Raw genomic sequence first — 23,321 nt, 5'->3', positions numbered from 1 at the left:
CAGCCTTAATGCCTACTCCCAAAGGGGAGAAATACTAAGAAGTATGGGAGTATATTTAATAAACATATCATGTGACCTTAGAAAACCTTATGTTTAGTTTTTAATCTCTGAAGGAGTTCCTGGATGCCCAAGAGAAAATAAATTGGATGAAAAATGATGGCCTTGGTCAGGTTCTGGAGTGATATTATTTAGGTAAGGGAAAAGGTCACATAATATATGAAAATGGTGTGTTTACATAATGTATCTGCATAATATATCTAAACTCTTACAGGCAGACAAATTTCATGCTTGGATACTACCACCAGTGATAGGTGGCAGGGTGCATTAAAAAGAAAAATATGAAAACTGTTGTCCATTCACTGAATCTAGTCCAGTCTGAAGCTCATAGTGGGATTAGTAAAACAGAATATCTGAAAGGCTGACTTTATAAATAAATGACATTTCATTTTCAATGCTGATTTCTAACAGCATTTTTCAAGGTAATGTCTGTAAATCCCAAAGATTACATGTATTGAAAGACCTTCAGTCACTTCAGGAACTACTTGAGAAAACACAGTTTTGGAATACATCTGTTTCCACTGCATTCCTAACCATTAGCTGTTAGCATATGAAACTTCAGGAATTACTTCAAATCTTCTTTGTTTCTCATATGAAACTTCAGGAATTACTTCAAATCTTCTTTGTTTCTCGTGACCATTTTTTGCCTGTGTGCGATTTGAGCACTTTGTTCTTTTCCAATTCCTCTCATCTATTGCAATAAATCAAAATGACTGGTCCCTACTTTTCAAGGTAAGTGATGGGTGAGGTGTCAATACCACGTTTCTTTTGCTTTGTGCAGAGAAATTTCAGACACTGGAAAAGCTGTCGTTATGGATGTAGCATAATCAAAGATTTGAGCAGCCTTCCCAGCAGCCTGGCAAGAATTAAGTTCTTACGGGCACAGAGTCAAAAATGAGTGAGGAAGATATTGATTAGTCCACTCAAAAATCTGAATTATCACAATGGAAACAGAAAAGTCATTCAGCAGCTAAGCCTGTCAGCAAGCCATGAACAAGCACAGGGTGCTGGGCATCAGGGGCTGCAGCTTGAGGTGTGATTAACTCCATACATATCTGCAGGCAAGGGGCAAGCTTAGATATTTTTGCCTTTTCCACTAAAAATATACTCTGTGAAGAAACAGGAATTTTCTTTGCTAAAAATATAAACAGCATCTACACTTAACTAACAACACATTTTACTTGCAAGATGTGCAGTAAGTTGGTGAATTTGGGTAATGCCTATACTTTACTTTGGTTTTATCTGCCCATATTCAAGCACAGTAACAAAAGACAATGAAAGTGAATGAAGTTAGTACATCCTTTATGGGCTTAGATGTCAAGACACGAATCACTCTGAAGCAATGGTAATATAAGTTTAAAAGCAGGGTCTTTTGATAACGTTTCAGAGATCTTCTACTTACACTTCTTGGCTTCGCTGAATGGCCCCATGAGGATATGTGTGACATTTATTTGTAGCGAATGTCTTCTGTTACTTTGAAGACACAGTGATATGCCATTTAAGACCTGAAAAGCAAAACCTATTCTTGTCTTTTGTAGGATGGTACCTTGTTTCATCTTCAAACCCAGAAGTGCGTACAAGCAGAATCAAATGCTTACAATGGTAACCCAGCACCATTGTTACGACCATGTACAGACTCGGACTACCAAAAATGGTTCTTCAAAGAAAGAAGTTGATCCAGATGTGGTCTAGGCTATAGCTGAATATGAAAATGTGCTCTTTTTATTCAGCAGTTAGTCAGCCTTTTGGAAATCACATAAATGATGCATTTTTGTACAGAAAGAACTGTAATTAGTTTACAAGCCTTGGATATCGTTTTCTGGAGCATTAAAAGGCAGTGAGAGATTGTGGTTATGCCACAGAATCATTCCTCTTCTTTACTCTTTATTTGGCAGCTACATAACTGCTTCTGAAGTGTCTTAGGTTCTTTTCACAAGTGACAATATATTTTTTTAATCTACTGTGTGAAAGTAAGGCAGTCAAAATAATTGCACTAATGTTATCTGCCAATAACTTAAAATGTTTATTTTTCTACTAAAGCATTCTGCAGTTGGGCCTTTTAGAAGATAGTAGTTAATCATTCTTCTTGTCTTTTAAATTCCAAGAAGGTAAATGTAAGCCAGATTCTTCCCTAAGTGACTACCACAAAACTGTCACTGGAGACTGTGGATTTGCACATGAAGGCAGAGTAGGTCTGCATGTATTTGCACAAATAACAATCTAGATGCTTACAGATTGCACATTCTTGACAATACTGTACATCAAATGTTGCAGAAATTTCATATTCTAATGGCACTTGACAAATTTCTAAACATGCTTAAGTCCGGTTTTGCAGTAAAATGGTGATTTTTCTCATCTTAAAGAAATATAGCAACAATATTTAAAGGTGATGCTCTAGGGAAAGCTATTTACATTCACATGCATCTAGTTATGTGGCTGTGTCCCAGACTGCACAACTTAATTCAACATTAAGTGGATTTCCAACATGTGTAAAACTTGCAAGATCAGACCTAGCTATAATTCTTCTGTCAACTTTCAAAACTGCAGTTCGAGAAAATGAATCTAAGAAATTGTATTTTTAATTAAATTATAAATGTTTAAGTAGTTAGTATAAAAAATTATTAGATAAAAATTGATTTGCAATTAATTGATATGATAAAGAGCTGATATTACTACAAAAAGAATTGTCTTTAGGATTTAACTTGCATTTTGTCTGGGAAGTCCTTTTCTGGTGAGCTGGCTGTGTCAACACATACAGTTTATTGAAAACATGAGGTTCGATCTGCACCAGTACAACATGTGTTCATCCGTGCTATGTGGGATCCGCTTTACTCGAACAAACAAGTAGCATGTTTAGCAACATACTTGGTCATTGACCATCATCAGACATTATAATGTTGATTAAAAGGGTTTCAGCTCATAAGGAAAGTTTCTTTCCGGTCAGCTGACAGTATGTTTATGTGTAGAAACATGAAAATGTCAGCCTTTTTTCCCTCAGAAGTCTTGCCATCTGTTCCAACTAGTCTTGTATGTATTTTGTTACCTGCCTTTGTTCATGTTTTTTATAAAAAATGTATAGCTTTTCCTTTGAAACCTTACAAGCTTGTGCCATTTTGGCATACCTATTTATATGATTAGGGTGGGGGGGGGGGGAGGGTTTCTGCCTGTAGGATATGCCTATGTAGGTTCTTCCAAGGTCTATCTAAACAAATGTAGATAGAATGATTTTGTGAGCACCTTTAAAGTTTTGTCTCTGTGGGCTGGACTGATGAAATTGATGTTAGAATTAATAAAATATTTTGTGATTCAGTAGAGCGAGAACTGTCTTTACAACTGTTTTTTATTATTTACCTTTATATATATTATATCTGTTTATTTTTACAAATACATTTTTTCTTATGGTCAGTGGTTTTCTTTTAATCATTTATTTCTCTGATACTTATGTTCTGATCCCTTCAGCAATTGAAAGGAGACAGCTTTATTTTATGGTCTCTCAAGTTCCCTTTGCTGAACTTAGTAATGCTTCTGTTCACCTGCTAGCAGCAGTGCTGTGCACTTTGTGGAGCCACAGATCAAAACTGGTGGGCTGCATGAGAGAACCATGAGAGCTCCAGCAACACAGCAAGGATTCTTTGTTCATTTCTGCTTTGCTTTCCTTACTGTTGATTGAATTACGTTAGTAAGTTAATGAGAGCCCAGCTACTGCAACTGGAAGCAAAACTCTCACTGACCTCCATGATCAATGAGGTTTTCTTAGTTTTGAGACTTATGGATTTTTCATCATCAGGCAGTGGTATGCAAGTGAACCTTGGTAATTAGAAATTATTTTCCATATGTCTTCCCACTATGTGCTTGTTTAGAGGGAAGTACTAATGTTTTGGGCTTCTAGTTACATGCAGCTGAGCTGTTTTCTCATATACCAGCAAACCTTCTAAGAGCCTGAGTTACACATTCGCTAGGCAAGCAAACATACATTGATTTTTAAAAGCAGATACTAAATCTACCAACATCACCTGCTTTCTTCCCTTATGTTGGCCTTTTAGTCAACCTACATAGCATTTTTTCTCCTTGATAGCCTTTTCTTCTTCTTAGTTCACTGGAATTGTATTAATGTCTGGCTTTAGGTTTGAAGGGTGAAGGACTCTGTTGCAATGCACATCTTCAAACTTCCTTTTGTGGGAGGTCAGGGCTGATGCCTGATGAGGTAGTCTGTGGACTTTGGGCTTCTCCTAGGCAGAGAAGGGGCTGGATGCCTCACAGAAATCGAAAAAACTGGAGGACTTCAGTCACAAATCAGAACTTCATCTGGTTCTGGTTTCCTAGAGCTCTCTTTGAAAAAGAGAAGGGAGAAACACTTTCCACATAGTACAAATTGAAAACCAGTAGGTGCCCCCTTTCTTAGTATTGGAGCCACATGTTTCTTTTCCCTTTTGTCTTTAACTGTGTGAAGCACTCAAACCCAAAACTTCTCACTCAAGCCTAGTAATAATCTTAGATTAAAACAGTGGGACAGTGGCAGGGCAAACTGGGAAATTTCAAGGGTCCTTCTTCCATTTTGTACCATCACTGTTCAAAACAAAAAAGGATGTTCTTTAGCTATGAAGAGATTAACCGAACAACTTGTCCTAAGAAGATATCATGCCAGCACAAAGTACACCAAATAAAACTCTAGGATAAAGATGAAGAAATTTGTCCTCCAAACAGGTATTAGCCCTTCCTCATTGTGAAGCTGCAAATACAATATCCCTATTTTTAGGCATTATACTGGGTCAGTGTGATTCTGTATTTTCCCAGGTTCCTTCCCCTCCTTTTGTCTGAAGTTCCTTGGGTATGGGCCATTTGTCATGGTTGAGGCACAAAACATTAAGCTAGGAGAAATATTTCACAAAACTGTGAAAAATGATTTCCCAGTTTTCAATATCCTATGCTGAATACACCCTATTGGGGGAATAGTAATATGTAAGGAATATTTAACTTTTAATAAACTACCTGATGCTGTTATCCCCAAAATTGAGAATTTGGGGTTGTAAGTAATAATGGAACTTGCTGATTTTTTTTTTTGTTGAATAGCAATAATTTAGAAAAGGTACTAAAAAAATCCTTTTTCTTAGGCTTTGTATTCTTTTATTAAAAAATATAAATGCAACCCAGATTGCAGTCCGGTGCCTAATGCTTTATCATATTTCTTTGAATTCATCAGGCAACTATTTTGCTTTTTTTGTTTTTCTTTTATTCTTCCGCTGCTGTCTTTTCATTTAAACATTGTGCTTCTTCAACATGGGCTAGAACTTACTGGATTTTCCCATCAACATAAGACAGTATATGAACCTTCCTTCTAAGAAATAAACCACTGAAACCTCTTTATGTGCAATTTTGACCAAGCCATTATAATGGAGGATTGTTAGAGCTTTCACAAACACCCAGGAACAGTAGTCATCATTGTGTATGCATCAGTCAACATGAATTAGAAGCAGTGTTTCTTGCTAGCTCTGCTGAAACAAAGGCTGAAAACTGTGTTCAATTTTTGTTGTAGGAAGTAGTAAGATTTACTGGAAGGTAAGATGCATGTTGGTCAGTAACACTGGGACTAATGGAATTGTGCTCCTATTCCCTGTGTATGACAACACGGGCAGTTACCCAGTGATACTGCTAGGTTGATAATTCAGAATCTGATGTTTTAATTACACTGGCTCTCTTAAGGCCTTCATATCAGGGAATTAATTTGATTTTGAGCTTTGTTTTGACACTGATGTAAAGATGGATATCCAGAGAGAGGACTGTAGGGTTAGGATCATGCAGTTGTGTACATGTGGTGGTCTTGGCAGTCCTGGGGAAATGGTTGGACTTGAGAATCTTAAAGATCTTTTCCAACCTAGTTGATTCTATGAGTCTATGATTCTACATGCTTGCAGCTACTGGTGGAGAATGCTGTGCAGGCTTGTCACAAACAAAATAATGGCTATGCTAGCAAGTTAGCTGAAATAAGTGGAAAAGTTCTTGGGAAGGAGAGAAGAGAGAGGTAGCAGAGCTCCCTGCCTTCTGTTGGGGTGCAACAGCGGTAGCTTGATTTGAACTAAAGCATTGCATTGTTCTTCAGTTTCCCATTTTCAGAGAAAAAAAAAAACAACTATGTATGTATATGCAGTACTAAAATTACTTTGCCTGTATGTTCTCAATCTTTCAGTCCATTTCTCACTGACATTTATACAAATAGGCAAAGCCTGTTTAGACCAGCCCTAGTCAGCACTGTCAGGAATGGCGTAGGTATAGGTGACATACATTTAGAGGCTTCCAGGAATTCCAAAAGCAGTTGGAGACAAAAACAGGTCAGGACCTTCTGAGAGACTTTTTCTAACTCCAAAAGCATTAAGAAGGAGGATGGAAGATGCAGGAAGTGAGTCACTGGCCTGATGGGGAGTGTGACCTGTTTCCTGTAGCATCAGACCCTCTCTCAGAGTGGGAGAGGACTGCAGAAAATACATTTTCTTTCTTGATGGTGAGGGGGAAAATCAGCTTATGGGTTTCTTGGACTTACCTATGCTCTGAAGATACTTGCAGCTGAAGAAAAGGCGGTCAAGGAACTCATACTAATACATGTACTTAGACCTGAAATTCATGAATTAGGTACTCTGTGATGAGCAAATATAAAGAATATAGAAATCCCAAAAATTTAGCTGTGTGTACACTGTGAGAAGACTTACTAATAGAGAAATGAGACATGATCGTTAGCAGGAAGATGTTTGACATAACTGTTTTTACTGAACTGCAGTTGAAGGAATCATGATTGAAATGCTGAAGTGACTGGGTGACATGCCAGGAAGAAAATGACATTGAGTTTTGAGCAAAGAGAATAGGGTTTGCAATCCTTGTGAACTGATACTTCAGCCAACAAGGAGTAAACAGATATAGAGGGTGTCTGGTGTAGGCCACCAAATAAGAATATAAAGCTTTTTTCTGTAGCAGGTAAAGGATGTATGCTACTTGAAAGGATTTCATCCTATGGGATGCACTTTACCAATTTCATGGTAGCGAAATATTCTTTGGATTTCTAGGGAAAAAAAAGAAAAAAAGGCATCTGGGCAGGCAGCTGTGTCTGACACAATCTTTAATAAGCAGTTTAGTGGAGTTCTCCTTTAGGCTTTGTATTTAAAATGAACTATTCCCTGGGCATCTGTTATGCATAAACAAGGGACAGTACCTATGAAAGAAGAAATTTCACAGTGCTGAGAATTCAAAAGAAGCACGGTTTACAAAATACATGTTTACATCACGTTGGAAACTTAATGTGTGTGACATAAAAGTTGTTATAGGATTGCAAATGAATATCTGAAAGTGTCACAAATAAAGTTACTTGTTGAATCTGAATTTACCCTCAGTGCATTTATTATACTGTTGTCTTGAACTACATGATTTTCTTGCAGCATGTTCCCTGTTACTGTTTTTACAAAAGATGGGGAGACTGTCTTTTTCATGCCTCACTGAGTATACAGGAACGATTTTGAAAGGCTTATTTTGCCTAATCTTCATTGTTCAATATACAGCCTTATTTACTTCCCCATAGTAAATCCCTAGCCTGAAAAATAAAGGTTATTTTCTTAGCATGTTTTTCTAATGGAACTTGAATATTACACTGTCTTAGCCCTTCCCAAATATTATTCCAAATATTATAATTTTCCCAAATTATAATATTCCCAAATATTATTCCATCTTCACAGCAAGACCGTGAAAGAAAAGCACCCCTAGTTTACTGACAGGGAATGCAATGACAAAAAGAGTAAGGTCAGAAGTACCACATTACTCACTAAATACTGCAATTTGAAGTGTGGCTTTGCTGGGTTTAATGACATCCAGCAATACTCTAGACTTCTGCAGGTCAGCCACAGGAGCTGGAACTTTGTCCAAAGGTGGATCTGCACACACAGATGAAGTGCCACTGTAGGGTTCCCATTCTGCACAGAATGATGTATAGAAAGGATTACTATGAGGGTGGTAATGGCACTGGCATAGGTTGCCCAGAGAAGCTGTGAATGAATCTTCAGCAGTGTTCAAGGCTAAGTTGGATGGGGTTTTGAGCAACCTGGTCTAGTGGGAGGTGTCCCTGCCTATGGCAGCGGGGTTGGAACTAGATGATCTTTAAGGTCCCTTCCAACCCAAACCTTTCTGTGATTCTACGATTATGACTCTGTGATCTGCCCAGTTAATCCAAAATGAGGAAGGTATCATCAGAGACTACCTCTGAAAAGTCCACCTTAACTTTCTGGGCAAGCAAGGTAAATCTTGGTCTCCTGGGCCTGATTTTGGAACTGATTTTGTAATCCATGGTAAGCGCTAGCTCTGTGACATGGCACTTCCTAAGTGTATTCCTCCCCAGGTTCTCCTTTCCTGGCAGCTGGGCTCTGCCTCCCACATGAGGGCAAGCCTCAACCTGTACACTGAATGGTACTATGAAATACCTTATGTTTGGAAAGAAGTGAGGAGATGCGTTTGATTCTTAAAGTAACAAAGGGACATTTGCTGCTGCTGCATCAGTAACAAAGAAGGATGTCAAGCAGTTGCTAATATTGAAGGTATTAATTCTGTTGTGCCCCAGAACTTCCTTTCAGAAAGACTGAGTGCTGGGAAATGGCTTTTAAAAAATACAAAAAAGCTCTGGAAGCTGATGACATTCCAGACACGGTGTATGTGTGTTAATATGCTGCCAGTATTGTAAAATGATAACCATAGTGATCCAAGTAGCTGTGGTCCTGGTAGCCAAGTGCTGGAGAAGATCACAGAATGGTACAGAATACAAGCGGTGAAGAACAATTTTCTGTGAAACAGATTTTGACAAATAAACTTCGTATCTATTCCAAAGAAAGCTGAGAATGGTGAAACATCATTTAGCATATGAAGTTCTGATTAAAAATAACATTATACAGATTCTGTGTGGCACCTATTCCTGTTGGCATCCTAGGAAGATCTGTTCTTGGTGTCATGATAGATTTCTGGGGGAAAATAAGATACTGGTAAGTTTTCAGGTGACAAACTGCTGGACGGGTCATCTGTGCAGATAAAGCAAGATTGTGTGCACAGGAAGGAAAAAGTAGATCATGCTTTTAGGCAGTGCAGGTTAAAAACATGGTGTAGATTATTTATAGAATTATATAATGGTTTGGGTTAAAAGGAACATTACAGATCATCTTGTTCCAACCCCCTGCCATGGGCAGGGACACCTTCCACTAGACCAGGTTGCTCTAAGCCCCATCCAACCTCACCTTGAGCACTGCCAGGGACAGCCACAGCTTCTTTGGGCAACCTGTGACAGTGCTTCACCATTTATAGTGAAGAACTTCTTCCTTATATCTAATCTAAATCTATTCTCTGACAGCTTAAAGCCATTTCCCCTTGCTTTATCCCTACCTGCCCTTGTAAATAGTCCCTCTCTAGATTTCCTGTCAACCCCCTGTAGGTACTAAATGTCTTCCATTAAGAGGTAGCCACATAAGGCCTGCCAGCTGGCTGGTTTGCCTGCAGGGTGAGCTCTGCCAACCTGCTGGCCCTTAGGGGTGGATGGCTGGTGCTGAGGGAGGTGCTGCAGGTGTGCCAGTGCCCAGTGCTCACAGGTTGCTGTGTCTCACAGACCAGTTCACACATAAATCTGGAAAAGAAGAGGTGCCTTGGGAATGCCCCCAGGAATGACTTCTGAGGCAAGGGAAGGTTGGTCTCATTATTTCACGGAAGCAAAATGCCATGGTTAATCTTAGCCCCCGTACACAGAAGAGGATCATGGATGCTCTGTCCCCTTAAGCTGATAGAGATGTGACGAGAATCTGTGATTAGATACTGGAGTAAGCCAAATTGTTACTGAATAGAGGAAGCACCTCTTAGCAAACTGATGACTGAAAGGATTTATCAAGAGATGTGGTGGACTCTTCATCACTGATGTCTTGAAGTCAACACTGCTGGATGCCATTCTGAGGGAAAGGCTGCAAAGCAGCGAGTGCTACAAGGCCTTTTACCTTCAAGTCAGATCACAATGATCTTAGAATTATTTAATCCATATTCCTTCCAATTAACTTCACAGCTGCCACATATGTGATACTAGATGGATTAGGCTGATCTTCAAAGGTTTGTTGCGAGTGACTTCAGGAAAAATTAGGAACATGTATAAAAAGCGAGGTGCCTAAGGCAGGGTTAGGGAAAGTTTCCCTGTTTGCCTCCTGCCTCGGGACAAATGAGCACACCGCGCCGTTCCTAGGGGACTTTGCGTACCATGATGCAGGGTGGCCAACGTGAACGTGTTCCTGGGGGGCGGCGGGAGGCCACGCCAGAGCGGGGCAGAGAGCCCCGGGCAGTGTGTGGGGCACGACCCGCATCCGCTGAGACACGCAAGTGACCCGCTGGGGAGGGGGGCAGCCCGCGGGGGACCCCCGAGTCCTACTACGGCCTCCGATCACGGTAACGGGGCTCGGCGGGCAAGTGATAGCGGCAGAAGCGGGCACACACACGCATCCCCCCGCCCGCCGCGCCTCGCGTGTGCGTGTGTGTGCGGAAACGGCGCGGAGGAGCCAAGGCACGCGTGGGAGGCTGCTCGCGTACCGCGTGTGCGCGGGGAAGAGGAGGGGGGGGGGGTGCACCGGGCAGCGGGGGGGGCCGGGGGGGGGGAGCCGGTCCCTTGAGCCCGCCGGTGGGTGAGCGCGGGGCTGCGCGCGCGCGAGTGGCGGGTCGCGCGTGGGGCGGCCGCGCCTCCGCGCGGGGAACGCGCGGTCCGGTGCGCGCGGCACCCGCGGCCCGGAGGAAGGAAGGAAGGAGGGAGGGAGGGAGCTGCTCTCCCCCAACCCCCCCCGCGCCGAGAGCCCCACCTGGAGCCGGTGCCTTGCGGGAACGCGGGCCCGGCCCCGCTACCGCCGCCGCACACTTGGCTCTGCCCTCATTCCCGGGCTGCGCTCATCAGCCCGGCGGCTCTGCCCGACCCCGACCCGAAGGAAGGACGGGCGCAGGCGGCACCTCCCGCCGGCGGCAGGGTCTGCCCGGCCAGCGGGACGCCCGCTGCGCTGCCCCAGCTCCCCGGGAATGCGGCACTAGCACCCCCGCCCAGGCTCCTCGGCACCGCTCCCGTCCTCTCCTCCGCCGCTCGGGGAGAGGGGGGAGGCTTCTTCTGCGTTTGCTGTGCCGGAGCATCCTTCCCCCCCCCCCCCCCCTTTTTTTTTTTCCCCTTTTGGAGGAGGAGGAGGAGGGGGGAGGGAGGGAGGTGTTCAATGAGGGCTGCTCGGGCCCCCCCTCCGCGCCTGAGAGGTGCTGTCCCTCCCTGAGCGGAGAGGGGGGAGAGCAGCCGGGGAGGCAGAGGCAGGTCCCGCTCCCTTGCTCTGCCGCCTAGGAGCGAGGAGGAGGAGGAGGAGGAGGGTGGTGGGGAGCGTGCCTGTGTGTGCGTGGTGGTGGGGGTTATTTATTTATTTATTGCTCCTGGTGGCTGCAGCTGGCAGACCTGAGAAAGAGTAGGCGCCATTGCCAGAAGGATTATTGCCAGGGGAGGGGAGAGGGGAGAAGAGAGAGGAGACCCCGAGGCTCCAGGGGAAGAGGAGACAGGCTGCTCTCTTCCTCCCGCCTTGGCTTCTGCAGCCGAGGGATGCGCCCGGACTAAGAGGGGCTCGGCTCCCTTCCGCCGCTCTGCCCGTCCCCCCTTCCCTCAGTCCTCCTCCTCCTCCTCCCCCCCATCCAGCAGCATGCATCCCTCTCCGCGGAGACCGGCCGCTGCCACCTCCAGCCCTGCCATGCTGCTGCTTCTCCTGTGCCTGGGCTGGGCGCCGCCGGGCTGGGGCTGGCCGCGGGGCAGCTCCCGGGGGGCGGCCGGGCTGCCCCCCAACGCCACCACGCCGATCTCCATCATGGGCTTGATGCCGCTCAGCCAGTCCGAGGAGGACCAGAAGAGCAAGATCGGCCGGGGGGTGCTGCCCGCCGTGCAGCTTGCCATGGATCAGATCCGCAACGAATCCCTGCTCAACCCCTATTTCCTGGACCTGCGGCTCTACGACACGGAGGTAGGGACCGCCGCGGGCGCCGCGCCGCCGGGCGCAGGGGGAGGTGCCGCCGCCCGGTCCCGGGGCGCTGCGGGTGCCGGGGCGCAAGGGCAGCGCGGACGCCCGGGCCGGGGCTGCGGCTGCCGGCGGGGCCGTGTACGGCGGCTCCGAGCCCGCCCTGCCCGCCGGGCCCCGCAGATGTGGAGGGACCGGCGGTGGAGGGAGAGGAAGTGGAGCTGTCCGGCCGTGTCCTCCTCTCCCCCCACATCCCGCGCCGGTTCCCAGCAGCCGGGGCTCGCCCCGCCGCCCCGGGGGCGCCCCTGCCCGGCCGCTGGCAGCGCGCCGCTGGGCCCGGAGGGACGGCTGGCGGAGACCGGGATCCGCTGCCCTTGGCACACACATACAACAGCGGGAGGAAGGCGATCCCTTGCCCAGTAAAGCTGCGGCCGCATCCCATCCCTCTCTCCGCAGCTGCCCGTTCAGCAACAGATGTATGCCGGCCGCTTGACTCCCCCTCCCCGCCAACGGGCATTCTGATTTATCCCATGAAGCGCCGGGACGCAAAGGGCACCGGCAGCAGCCGTGTTTGAGAAGGAGGAGGGGAGGGTCTTGCAGGTTCCCCAGGGTCTCCTTCCCTCTCTCCCCGTCTGTCCTCTGGCACGGCGGGGGGCAGAGGTGCCCCTCGGAAAGAGTTAAATTTGCAGTTCCCGTCCCCGAGAAGAGCCCGGCGGGGTGCCCCGCTCCGGAGCGCTGCCCGGAGCGGGCAGGATGAGCTGGGCGAGGAGCCCTGCGCGGTGCGGTGCGGTGAGAGGAAGCATCTCTGCTTTACCTGGGGGCGAGAAAGAGGCAGGGAGAGAGGCGAGGAGTTGGTTCCCACCACCAACCACTCACATCTGCGTTTGGTTTTGGTCACAACTTCGGTAACCGTGTGCTTGCGAAGGGTACGTGGTGATTCAATATCGAGGCGTTCCTGAAGATGGCAGTCGTTCCCCGTATAATACTGACGGCGGGTGCTCATTTCCAAGACAATCCGCTGTAAAACCAATGACTACTGAAAATCTTCCTGGTTGTCATTTAAGGAAGCCCCTGTCATCTGCCCTTCGGTTCTCAGGATCTGAAGGGAGTAAAGCCGAGAGCTGCAGTGACAGGTTGTACTGCTCCGTGTGACAGTCTCTCCATCCCAAAAAATTCTGCAGAAGCCTCTCCATCTAAGGTGGTTTTTTATTGACATAAATCCATCACAGTAATTTTTCAGGTACCTCTGAGCATAAATGAATGGAGGGCAATATTGTTGAAGATGTCATTTAGGAGAGAGCGTGCTGCAGTCATGTTGCGTTGTGGGAACAAGACTGAGTACTGAAAGGGAATACGGGCAAGAACAGCTTAGAGTAACCGCTTGTTTCCTTAAAAAGAGTGAATCTCAGGGAACTCTGCAATCGTAATGAAAAGAATTATGGGGGATTTTCTGAATGGCATTACCAGTTTCATAAAGTGAGGTACATGTTAGACAAAAATCTCAGTTCTCCTAAGTCTGTTTTCATTACATTATTCTGTTTAAACCCTTCACTTGGGTGGAATTGTTACAAAAATAACAGTCATAGAAAGTAGAGAAGCTTAGACAGGATCTTCCTTCTTTATACAGTAACATCATGATCAATAAGGTGCTGCATTTTATTGCAGTCAAAATATTTTGAAGTTCTTAATACAGATTTTAGGTTCTGAACTAGGTAGTTACTGTTAAAATATTCAGTGGAAAAAATGCACTTTTTGTTCTAGAATGAGTATCAGTTTCATAAAAATTGCATTTTGACTGTTTTGTACTCTAGGGACATAAAGAATCAGGGTCATGTTGCCAGCTTGCTCTGTAGCTTTGAATGCTTTTAAGCAATTAATAAATGGATGGTTATGGAATGCTAAGTCAGGCGAATGTATATATTTGGAGTATGGCTGGCTCATGATTGCATGCTTAGTAGTGACAAGTAAATAACTTGGCATTCATGAAGAGTGCTAGATTGACTGCACCAAAGCAGAACAGACTAATGGCTGGATTAGCCATTAAATACATAATGGCAGCATAAACTTTTTCACTGGGTTCAGACATTACCTTATTCCTTCACTGCATTTACAGTAAGCAGAAGGGTAGAGGGCTTATCATGCCCACTTAGGTCCTGAGCCTATTCTCCGAGGTCACCAATAAACAGATATGCCTGAAGGGTCTGGATCTTTATCATTGCATAATCACAGACTAGGGAGTAGTTCTTCCACTCTGGGCTTCACAGGTGGTGCTTGTGACATTGCTGGCTCTTGAAAAAAGAGAACGTGGAGACTTGAACACATGGGATCTTTTAATAGCTTAAGAAATAATTGTAGTATATTTTTATAGGAAATGCATGGCAGTGATTCAGAAACTCTTATATTCTCCCTCATATCTTTCCAAAATCTCCCACTGATATTTGTATTGCAAATAATAATTAAAATAACCATTGGATTTCTTGGGTTTGTTTTGGTTTCTTTTTTTTTTATTATTATGCATTCAGGTAGTTTTCTGTCAGCATTGAATTGAATGTTTTCATTTGTTTGGTACTTCTGGTTTGTATAATGAAGCTTTATAAGGCCTTTACTTGCTGACCAACCATGTGAAAAATTGCAGACCTTCTAAGTTTGAGTGATATTTGTCAGCTCTTGAGCACACTAATCTTTGAGTACATGAACATCCCAAGTGTTTTTCAAAGCATTTGAACTAAATTAAACACTTAAGTACAATCCTTAATCTATGTCTCAACCAGTTGTGATTGTGTGAATTACGTCTTTGTTACAAAATATGGCCACTGGTAATAAAAATGCAGTCTTCTATCTTGAGTATTTTTGGTGATTAAATGTATTTGGAGTGTGATCCTGATCCAGTTCAGTGAACTGTGCTTTGCTGCCCCATGAGCATATCTTTATCTATTTGGACATTTCTATGTAGGTTCAGTCAATAAGAACAAAAGCTCAGGTGCCGGCATTTGCAAAACTCTGGTCTGAGTTAGTGGCTTTAATGTATGCCATTAATTTCAATGAGAGCAGGAGCAAACTCTAGATGAGACTCTTAGGCAAAATTTCATAATAGCATTATTTTAGAAACTAGAGCATTTATAAAGTGATCATCTGTGAAGAGTCTCATCCAAAACCCATTGAAATTAATGGCAGTAATGCACTGATTACAACTGCCCTTGGACCAGGTCCTAGAAGTTAAGGGTGCTTGATAGTTTATGGCTTTTGATCAATAACCATGGTATTATATTTCTTCCTTTTCCTGTCCCTGTGATTGTACCTTTAATTGGTCAAAAATGCAAATAAGTGTTTTGAAAAATAATGAAATAAAGGGCTTTATATAAACTAGATGCAGTTGGTAACTTCATGTAAATCAGGAAAGATGATTTCTGCTTGAGAACCTGACACACATCTGTTACAGCAAAAAAAGCAGAATAACCCTAAAATAAAGGAATTAAACATCCTAGTAGACAAATAATCAATTTCAACAGTATTTCATTTGCATCAGGCAAAAACTGACTATGCAGAAACTAGAGGAAGAGGCATAGTGGAAGACAAGGGCTTTAATGGAAGTTGGATGTCTGCCTTTCAACAGCTGGACATCTTCCCTCAAATATGAAATGTATTTTCTGATCTCTTGTAGGAGCAATGCTGCAAGCAGTGCACAGAGAGGCTGAATTTGTTTTGAATCTAGACACGTATAGCCAAGAAAGCTTTGTATGCAAGTTAGAATTCCTTCACTTGTTTCTGAAGACCAAAGTGAGCCTTGACAAGCTGAAAAAAATACCTTCCAGAAGTAAGTGGGTACAATATCACAAAGAGGGAAGAATATTCATGCTATGGGGATGAGATTATGTAATTTTCTCTAACTACTACAAACAATAATCTGTAATCCTGATATAATCTCATCTTTGTGTAATAATACACTCTAATACCTTTAAATAGCAGGTTGGCATAGAAAGGTGAGCTCTGGAAAATGCATGGGACTCCAGATAATCTGAAGGAAAATGTGATCTTACTGACATTTAATACATATTTGCCTTCCCTTCTGTAATGAAGTAGAAAGTGCCTTGCCTAATTTATCTGACAAGAAGTTACAGGCTAAGTATGAATAGACCTTCTCTTTACTTTCTTCTTTTACTAAAAAGTTAACTGTATTTTCAGTCAAACCCTCTTCCCTCAAAGTTTAAGAAAGTTTTGCAGGCCGTGCACCAGTCTGGGTCATTCCTAGATCTATTCTATGTTAGAAAACACCCTCAGCATCCAAATAAAGATGCCTCTTCCAGAAAGTCCTGTCATGAATGGTGTTGACAAAGTTGACTCATATCTTCCACCTGCAAGTGGAAGTAAGAATCATATTTACTTTCACTAAGGATGGGGAACATATTCTGGAAACAGGAGAGTGGGTTTGTTGTCAGCGGTGCAAAATAAGGTGTCTGTCCATGAACATGAATCACAGCATTCAATCATAGCTGGTGGTCCTCAGAGAGGGACAAACAGCTACCAGTTACCCAACTCTGCCCTAATAGAAGTGAGTAAGGGCACACTCTTAGAAAGAAGCACACATGATGTATTAGTTAGGCCCTTTGTCTTAGGAGGCATAGGTTCAAGTCACTCTGACAGCAGCTGGCTTTGTGTGGTGAAGCAAAGTGTACCAAAGCCAAGTTGGGATGTTGGGAGTGATCCCTGACATGCTTGTGAGTGCTCTGAGTACTAAGTTGTCTGGAGCTTTATTCTCATTTTTAAGATAGTGCTCAAACTGGGACAGGTAAGGTGGTGCTGGGTCATCTAAGAGTAACAGCTGAATATAAAGGAGATATTAGGGTATGAAAGAGGGTCCAGTTTACAGCAGACTGATCAGGCTGATACTTGTTATTGTCATGTTAGATGACCTTGTGTGTTGCATATGTTGAAGTAGTTGGGTAATTTGTTACCTTTAAATATTACCAAGTACTTGCACTGTCTGATATATGCAGAGTGTAGCATTAAAATGCAGTATGCTGTGTGTATGGATGACGATCACTGTCTACTCTGCTGGCAATGTTCTGCTTGGAAGGGACATATTGCTTTAAATAGTCAGTGTCCCCTTTGACTTTCGCATAATACGGCTCCATTTGTGACATAACCTCTTTTTGCTCTAGAGTTTTATAAACTTGAAGGGAATAATCTGAAAGTTAAGTGTTTATGTTAATTTTATGCTGGCTTCTCTGCTGATGCTAAGATGTGGGTGGGGAGAGGAGAGAAATCATGTATTCACTGCACCCACTCCTCTGTGTGCAGATCCCAGACCTGCAGAATGTATAGCCTCTAAATATCTCAGCAAAGAGATTAAACCCACTGTATCATTTTCTGGCATATGTCTTGCAATTTCATGTATAACTTATCCTATGCATACTGCAAAACACACTGTTATGGAATCTTTTGATTCAAATGCTAAACATGCTCTGTCAGCAGGGAAAAAATATTTTTTGAATAAATCCAGGAAGGAGTTTCCGTTTATGTTTGGAGGAAGAGTGAGGAGGCCCTATCCTCTGATATGGTTATCAACCAGACTGAATTACTCAAGTATGTGGATAAGATGGGGTGTAATATCCTTGTGATAACTGTGAAGGAAATATTTGCGATAGAAAAAGGGAGAGGAGGGGCTAGAAGAGAGATTTAATGACAGTATTCCCACGAAAAGTTGCCAATGTAATATTTATACTGTTTTAACTAAATACACTTAACTATTTGGGATGACAACATAAATAGCATCACATGTCAAGGCAACAAAGCGCCACCTCACATTAATGATCTATGCATGATGGTGCATGTGTGTCTTGAGCTCTGTTCTCTGCTTTCAGTTTCATTGCCTTATGGACATTTTCATGGTGTATGATAGAAGAACAATGCATTTGAGCAAACTGCAGAAGCTGGGAGCCAATCAGCTCTTTCATGAAACTCAAGTGGAGGTCATCGCTGTCACAGGAAAGGAAATACTTCTCCTTAGGAAGGGTTGAACCACTGCATATGGCAGTCTGGCTCAGGGAATTGGGTGTTAGAAGTTAGCAGAGCAAAACCTTCCATGATCCTTTTTGGCTCAAATAATTTTTGGAGCTGCTGAGGCGCTACAGAGAAGTACACGGAGGCCAGTCAGTGCAGTTGTGACCGTGGAGATGCATGTTGGTATGCGGCAGCCCCATTTATCCAAAGAAAGAACTCTATTTCAGACTGTGGGATTCCAAACTGAGAGGGTACACTGCACATACATCATAGTTTTTAAAAACTTATTTTTGTACTAGGAATCCTGGAACTAAACCAGTGACAGAAGCCTTTCAGGAGCCAGATGCACTGTTCTTTGATTCGTGGGTCTAGCTGAGCTAGAAATGAGATCTGCAGTACTTTTGAGGTCCCCTGCCTCCAGCATTAATGTACCAGGACTGACTCCTGCCTGAAGCAAAGTAGTTCAGTCACAGCATTGCTCCAACTTAAAGAAGGTAGTGCCTCTAAGAATAGCTGGGATATATTTTCAGTCATGCTGTGTTTCCCCTTGCTATAACACTGACGCTTGTGGGATGTCTTCCTTGGAGAGGTTTTGTTTCTGAGTGAGATCTGTTGGATTTGGGGGTTACTTCATACTGCCTGCTGAGTGGAAACAGGACATACTGACCAGCCAACACTTGTTTCTTTTCCCTTGTGATAAAATAACCACGTACTTTCATTGCCAAGCCAGTGATTGATGTCCAATTCCTGTGCCATTAGCTTTTCATTATCAGTGGCCTTTAGTTCTGACAATTTTGTGCATAGTATTTTCCAAATAAGCATTCTCAAAGCAAAAATGAAAGCTAACAAATTAAAGGCAAATATCCACCTTCTCTCTGAAAATAATAGTCAAAAAGAACTAAGAACATAAGGGCTAATTCAGCAGAGCTGTCCAAATTGTTGTTATTGAGGCTCCTGAGACATGAAGGCCCAGATAATGGACTAATTGCTTTAAAGGGAACATCACGAGTTTGAGGGATAGGATTAGAAAACTTAGGTTTCCTGCTATGGCTATAGTATTTCTTTCAAGAAATTAATGAGTTCTAAGATCAGAGGACCGTTAGGATTATTCAGATCTTAAAATATAGGCCATATATTTCACTTGAGGATTTCTGCCTGCTCCACTGTGAATTAGAATACATACCTTAGAAAACCCTCTGCTCTTGTCTTCAGGATCCCCCAAAATCCTCCTCCCTGAAAACTTTTCTCTGTGATTTGCTTGAAATCCCTTTAAAAGTCCATTCCTATGTGCAGCTTAAACTGCTGCCCCTGTAACCGTTGTGAGAGCAGCAGCTCCCAGCATTTGCACAGCTGCTCTCCCTGCAATTCCTTCCTGGCTACAGAGGTCGGAAATCACTGCAAGGTAGGCTGTGCAGGGTGACCAAGGCTTTCCTGCTTTTTTATGGCTATCCAAGTGATCCAGCCTTGTATGAAGAGTTCTGGTAGATTAGATGCTGCTGGAGTCAGGAGTCTTCTGCCCTTCCTCAGATTGTCATAGACCATATGTGAAGACCTTGTTGGCTTGTTTCATGACAAGCTGGGTCTGATGGGTTCACGTGCTCCTTGACAGCAGTCCCCATTAGAGGAACTCATCCTGTATGCCTGATTATTTCCAGAACCTTGTTTTTTTTTCGGGGATTAAAGAATCATGACCATATACATTTAAAATAAAGTATTTGTTCAATCTTTTGTTTCCTTAAAGTAGCTATGTATTTTAATTTACTGTTTGCCTACACTAGGCCTCAGCTTCTGCTGAAGCTTCAGTGAACTACAGAATTATGTGAAGAATCATATACACAATAGCTGTCTTAAGTAACCATTGTACATACAAAACCTCCGGGAGAAGTAGTAAGAGTCCCCTTTTGGAATGCTAATTAACTTCCTTTCCACTGTTTACTGCTCCTGCCTTCACAGTGAATCTAATGTGGGGTTTTTGTAGCAGAGAAGGCATACCTTACTTTACAATTTTTACTCTATGTAAGGCGACAGGTTTTGTCAGATTAACACTTGGTGTGCTACAAATTATAGCTCGTAACATTTTTCAAGTGGTGTGATTAGCAGATGTGCACTCTTGTGTATCTTAACAGCATCATATACAGATGTTTAGAATACACATGTAGTATAAAAATATTAAGTTCTGCACTTCTGTGGGGTCTTTGATAGAACGTTAAAGTTCTGTAAAAGCACTGTGGGTTTTGCTTTCCCCTCTTCCCTGTGAATTCGGAGAGCCCTAAGTATTAATAATTTATACGAGGTTCACTGAAATAAAGTAAACTTTCTCTTTTTTTTTATCCCTTCCACTTTCTCCCTTTATAAAAATTGTAAGCAGGACCAAATTCCATGTTGGTGGTGAGAATCTAACCTGAAGGAACGTGCTAGTGGAAGGAAGACTTTGTGTAATGTAGTAAAAGAAATTAAAGGGCAATAGCAACCACTATGTAGAGAAAGTGATCCAAAAAGTTTTGCATTCTAGGTCTTTAAACCTAGACAATCTCCCCTCTGCTCCTCATTTCTGTTTCTTTCTGTGAACAATGCTAATGGTATCAGTTTCAGATCACTTCTTGAAACCAAGAAGGTTTTCAAGTTAGGTTCCTCAGCTGCAGCAAAAGCACCGAGTGATTTGCATTTTCTGTCGACATCAGTGGGAATTGCTGAATACTCAGCACTTTAGAAAGCCAGCCCACCTATGAAAATGCAACGTGCTTCCATGAGGAGGAGACCTAGAATTGCCACTTCTAATTAAGAACAAAGGTATTCATAGTTACATGCTTTAAGTAAGTAATGTAAGTTTCAAATTGCCTCACGGAATAAAATGCTGATTTTGTTCAGCCTTTGGGATACAGATATTTTCAGGGTCTGTGTCAGTATTATCAAAATTAAATGTCCTTTAGAATTAGATAATTGCATCTCAAAGACCTTGAAGTTGAGTAATATGCAAGGTTTGGGTATTTTTAAAAACCTGTCATTTAATAAATAGTCATTTTTGTAATTAACACATATCTGAAAACCTTATGTTTGACCTTGGCAAAAATAACAGCTTCTTAATGTAAACAAAAGGAGTGATGTGGGAGTACTGAGTCCCCAGGGCCTTATTACTCAAGGCAGGCCTATACCACTGGCACAATCATGTCACACAGGAGGTGTTATCTCAGTATCAGCAGCAGTGCTTAGTTAACTTATCTAATAGAAGTTATTTCTTTTGAAAAGAGTAGTTTACTGAAGGGTAGGAAGTGTCTTTTCCTTGGCCAATGAGTTCAAATGTTTGGTATTATTAGAAATTACTTTTTCGTCCATTATAGAGCAAGGTTCAGATCAAGCCACCTCTGAACATTAAACTAGATAGACTAAACTGCTGCTCCTTTTTTTGATTTGTTTTGTTTTTTGTTCTCCCCAGCTTTTTATGCATTTCTGTGGCTTTCTTCTGAATCTTTTACAGTTTGTAATCTTCATTCTCAAAGTGCTGCCACTAGAATTTGATCTATTACTTCAGGAATAATCTCACTGATGCTGTATATACTAGCAATTTTATCTCTTTTCTTCAAGCCTTCTGTTCAGAATGAAGGAAATGAATTTGATCTTTGTGCTGCAATGCTGGGGAAGAGGGTGAGGAAGCAGAGATGAAATTTTCAGGCTACATATGAGGAGTGACACATTAGGATTTGCAGCAAAAATAAGTTTTCATTTACCTTCTTCAGATGACTGTCGCTAGCTACAAGCAAATCTGGTCAGTCTGGCAGTTTGAAGAAGATAGTCTGGTCATTTGGGTGATGCTGTAGGAGGTACATAATTTTAGTTGAACAGCTGGCTTCTTAAAAAGCTGGGACACGTCAGAGGAGATAAATAGTGTCTCAGTATTGAGGCTGCTCTTGGCGTAGGTAGAGGCATGGTCTTGATGTAACTACAGGAGTTGCTGTCCAAAATAAATCACAATGGTTTCCAGTGCATTACCGAGGTTTCTTAGGATGTGTGAGTGCTCTATATTCTAATTACACTGAGCAATTAGGCAGCAAGAACAGAGACACATGGGACAAGAAGGGTGAATGATAACCTACTTTGAAAAAAATAACATTTGAGGCTGGGATTAGAACATCCTATAAATGTTAATGGGTGTTACTCAAGGGGGAGGAAGTTTTGTGTGGGAGGTAGGAGGTGACATACAGCTTAAATATATAGCCAGTCTTTAACACAGTTAATACAGTCTATAGTCAACCTTTTGCATGAACTAATAACTCTTTGAGTGATTTATAGTTCAGAAATACTGATCAGGGGATTGAGAACTCAATTTAAAATGCTATAAAGGCAGAGGAGAATGTGGTAAGGAGGACAAAACAGAAATGATTTCTCCTTTTGCCTTTGGAAAGTGTTGGTTATAGGTAGTACATTTATGCCAGGTGTTTGGGTATTTTCCTTTTTAAGCTCTCAGGGACTGTGCTCCTACAGGGGAGCACAATTTCCTCCTACAGGTTTCCTCTCTGAAAATTACTCTGTGCAGATCTCACAGAGGAGATGCCAACAGTGAGTCATCTGGTCACCAGCTCTGTCCTGAGGTTTTTCAGCTAGCTCTTGCAGACAGCAGCTACAGTGATCCTTACCATGCTGAAGAACAGTTACTTACCTCCCAAGCCTCTCAAAATCGAGGGGAAGGCAGGGTTTAAAACGAAGTGACCTTCATTGTCTGACCCTGAATCCAAGTCTCAAAATTAATACTATTTCAAATAATCATAGAAATTCAGCTTCACATTTGAGAAATGCATATAAGATGCAGAGAGCTGATTTATCAGATTAAGATTTCACAATTGTTATGTTTGGTAGTAAATTCTTAGGGTGTCGATTAAACTCAGTTGAAAGACTCCATCTTTGAATGTGTGATGGGGCGTAACAACGTGCTTTTGTAGGTATTAAGGTATTAATTTGTAGGTATTGTAGGTATTAAGCCTCAGGAGATATTATTCTAAACCTGCAAATTGTACCTGTATGATCAGTCACATGTATGGAAACATGACTGTCTTTTTCATCAGAGTGAAAATTTATGGGCATGTTTTGACACAAGTACTACAGAATTAATTAGCAATAAAAGTACTACTAAGAAACAACTGTCTGGTTGGATAGTTAAATGTTTCTGTTAGGAAGCAAATTTTAAGGAAGCAAGTAACAAAGGCTGCACTAATACATGATCTTATTTGGTCCTTTTTTAGGCATGGTTTAAATGCAGCA

At 42.6% G+C, this 23,321-nt stretch overlaps 2 protein-coding genes across 2 annotated transcripts in view; both read left to right on the top strand.

The window, feature by feature from the left end:
- GALNT12 (polypeptide N-acetylgalactosaminyltransferase 12) overlaps positions 1-3,152 on the top strand; it is a 50,023-nt gene extending 46,871 nt beyond the window's left edge. Inside the window, exon 10 of the mRNA XM_034068812.1 lies at positions 1,596-3,152. Coding sequence (XP_033924703.1) covers positions 1,596-1,733 — 138 coding nt within the window. The 3' untranslated portion in view covers positions 1,734-3,152. The remainder of the gene's footprint in view (positions 1-1,595) is intronic.
- An 8,607-nt stretch (positions 3,153-11,759) lies between these two features.
- GABBR2 (gamma-aminobutyric acid type B receptor subunit 2) overlaps positions 11,760-23,321 on the top strand; it is a 446,922-nt gene continuing 435,360 nt past the window's right edge. Inside the window, exon 1 of the mRNA XM_034064922.1 lies at positions 11,760-12,074. Within this exon, the coding sequence (XP_033920813.1) occupies positions 11,760-12,074 (315 nt within the window). The remainder of the gene's footprint in view (positions 12,075-23,321) is intronic.

The sequence above is a fragment of the Melopsittacus undulatus genome, chromosome 1, assembly GCF_012275295.1.
Source record: "Melopsittacus undulatus isolate bMelUnd1 chromosome 1, bMelUnd1.mat.Z, whole genome shotgun sequence".
NCBI lineage: Eukaryota > Metazoa > Chordata > Aves > Psittaciformes > Psittaculidae > Melopsittacus > Melopsittacus undulatus.
The sequence above is the reverse complement of the archived record's forward strand: the minus strand, read 5'-3'. Positions and strand labels throughout refer to the sequence as shown.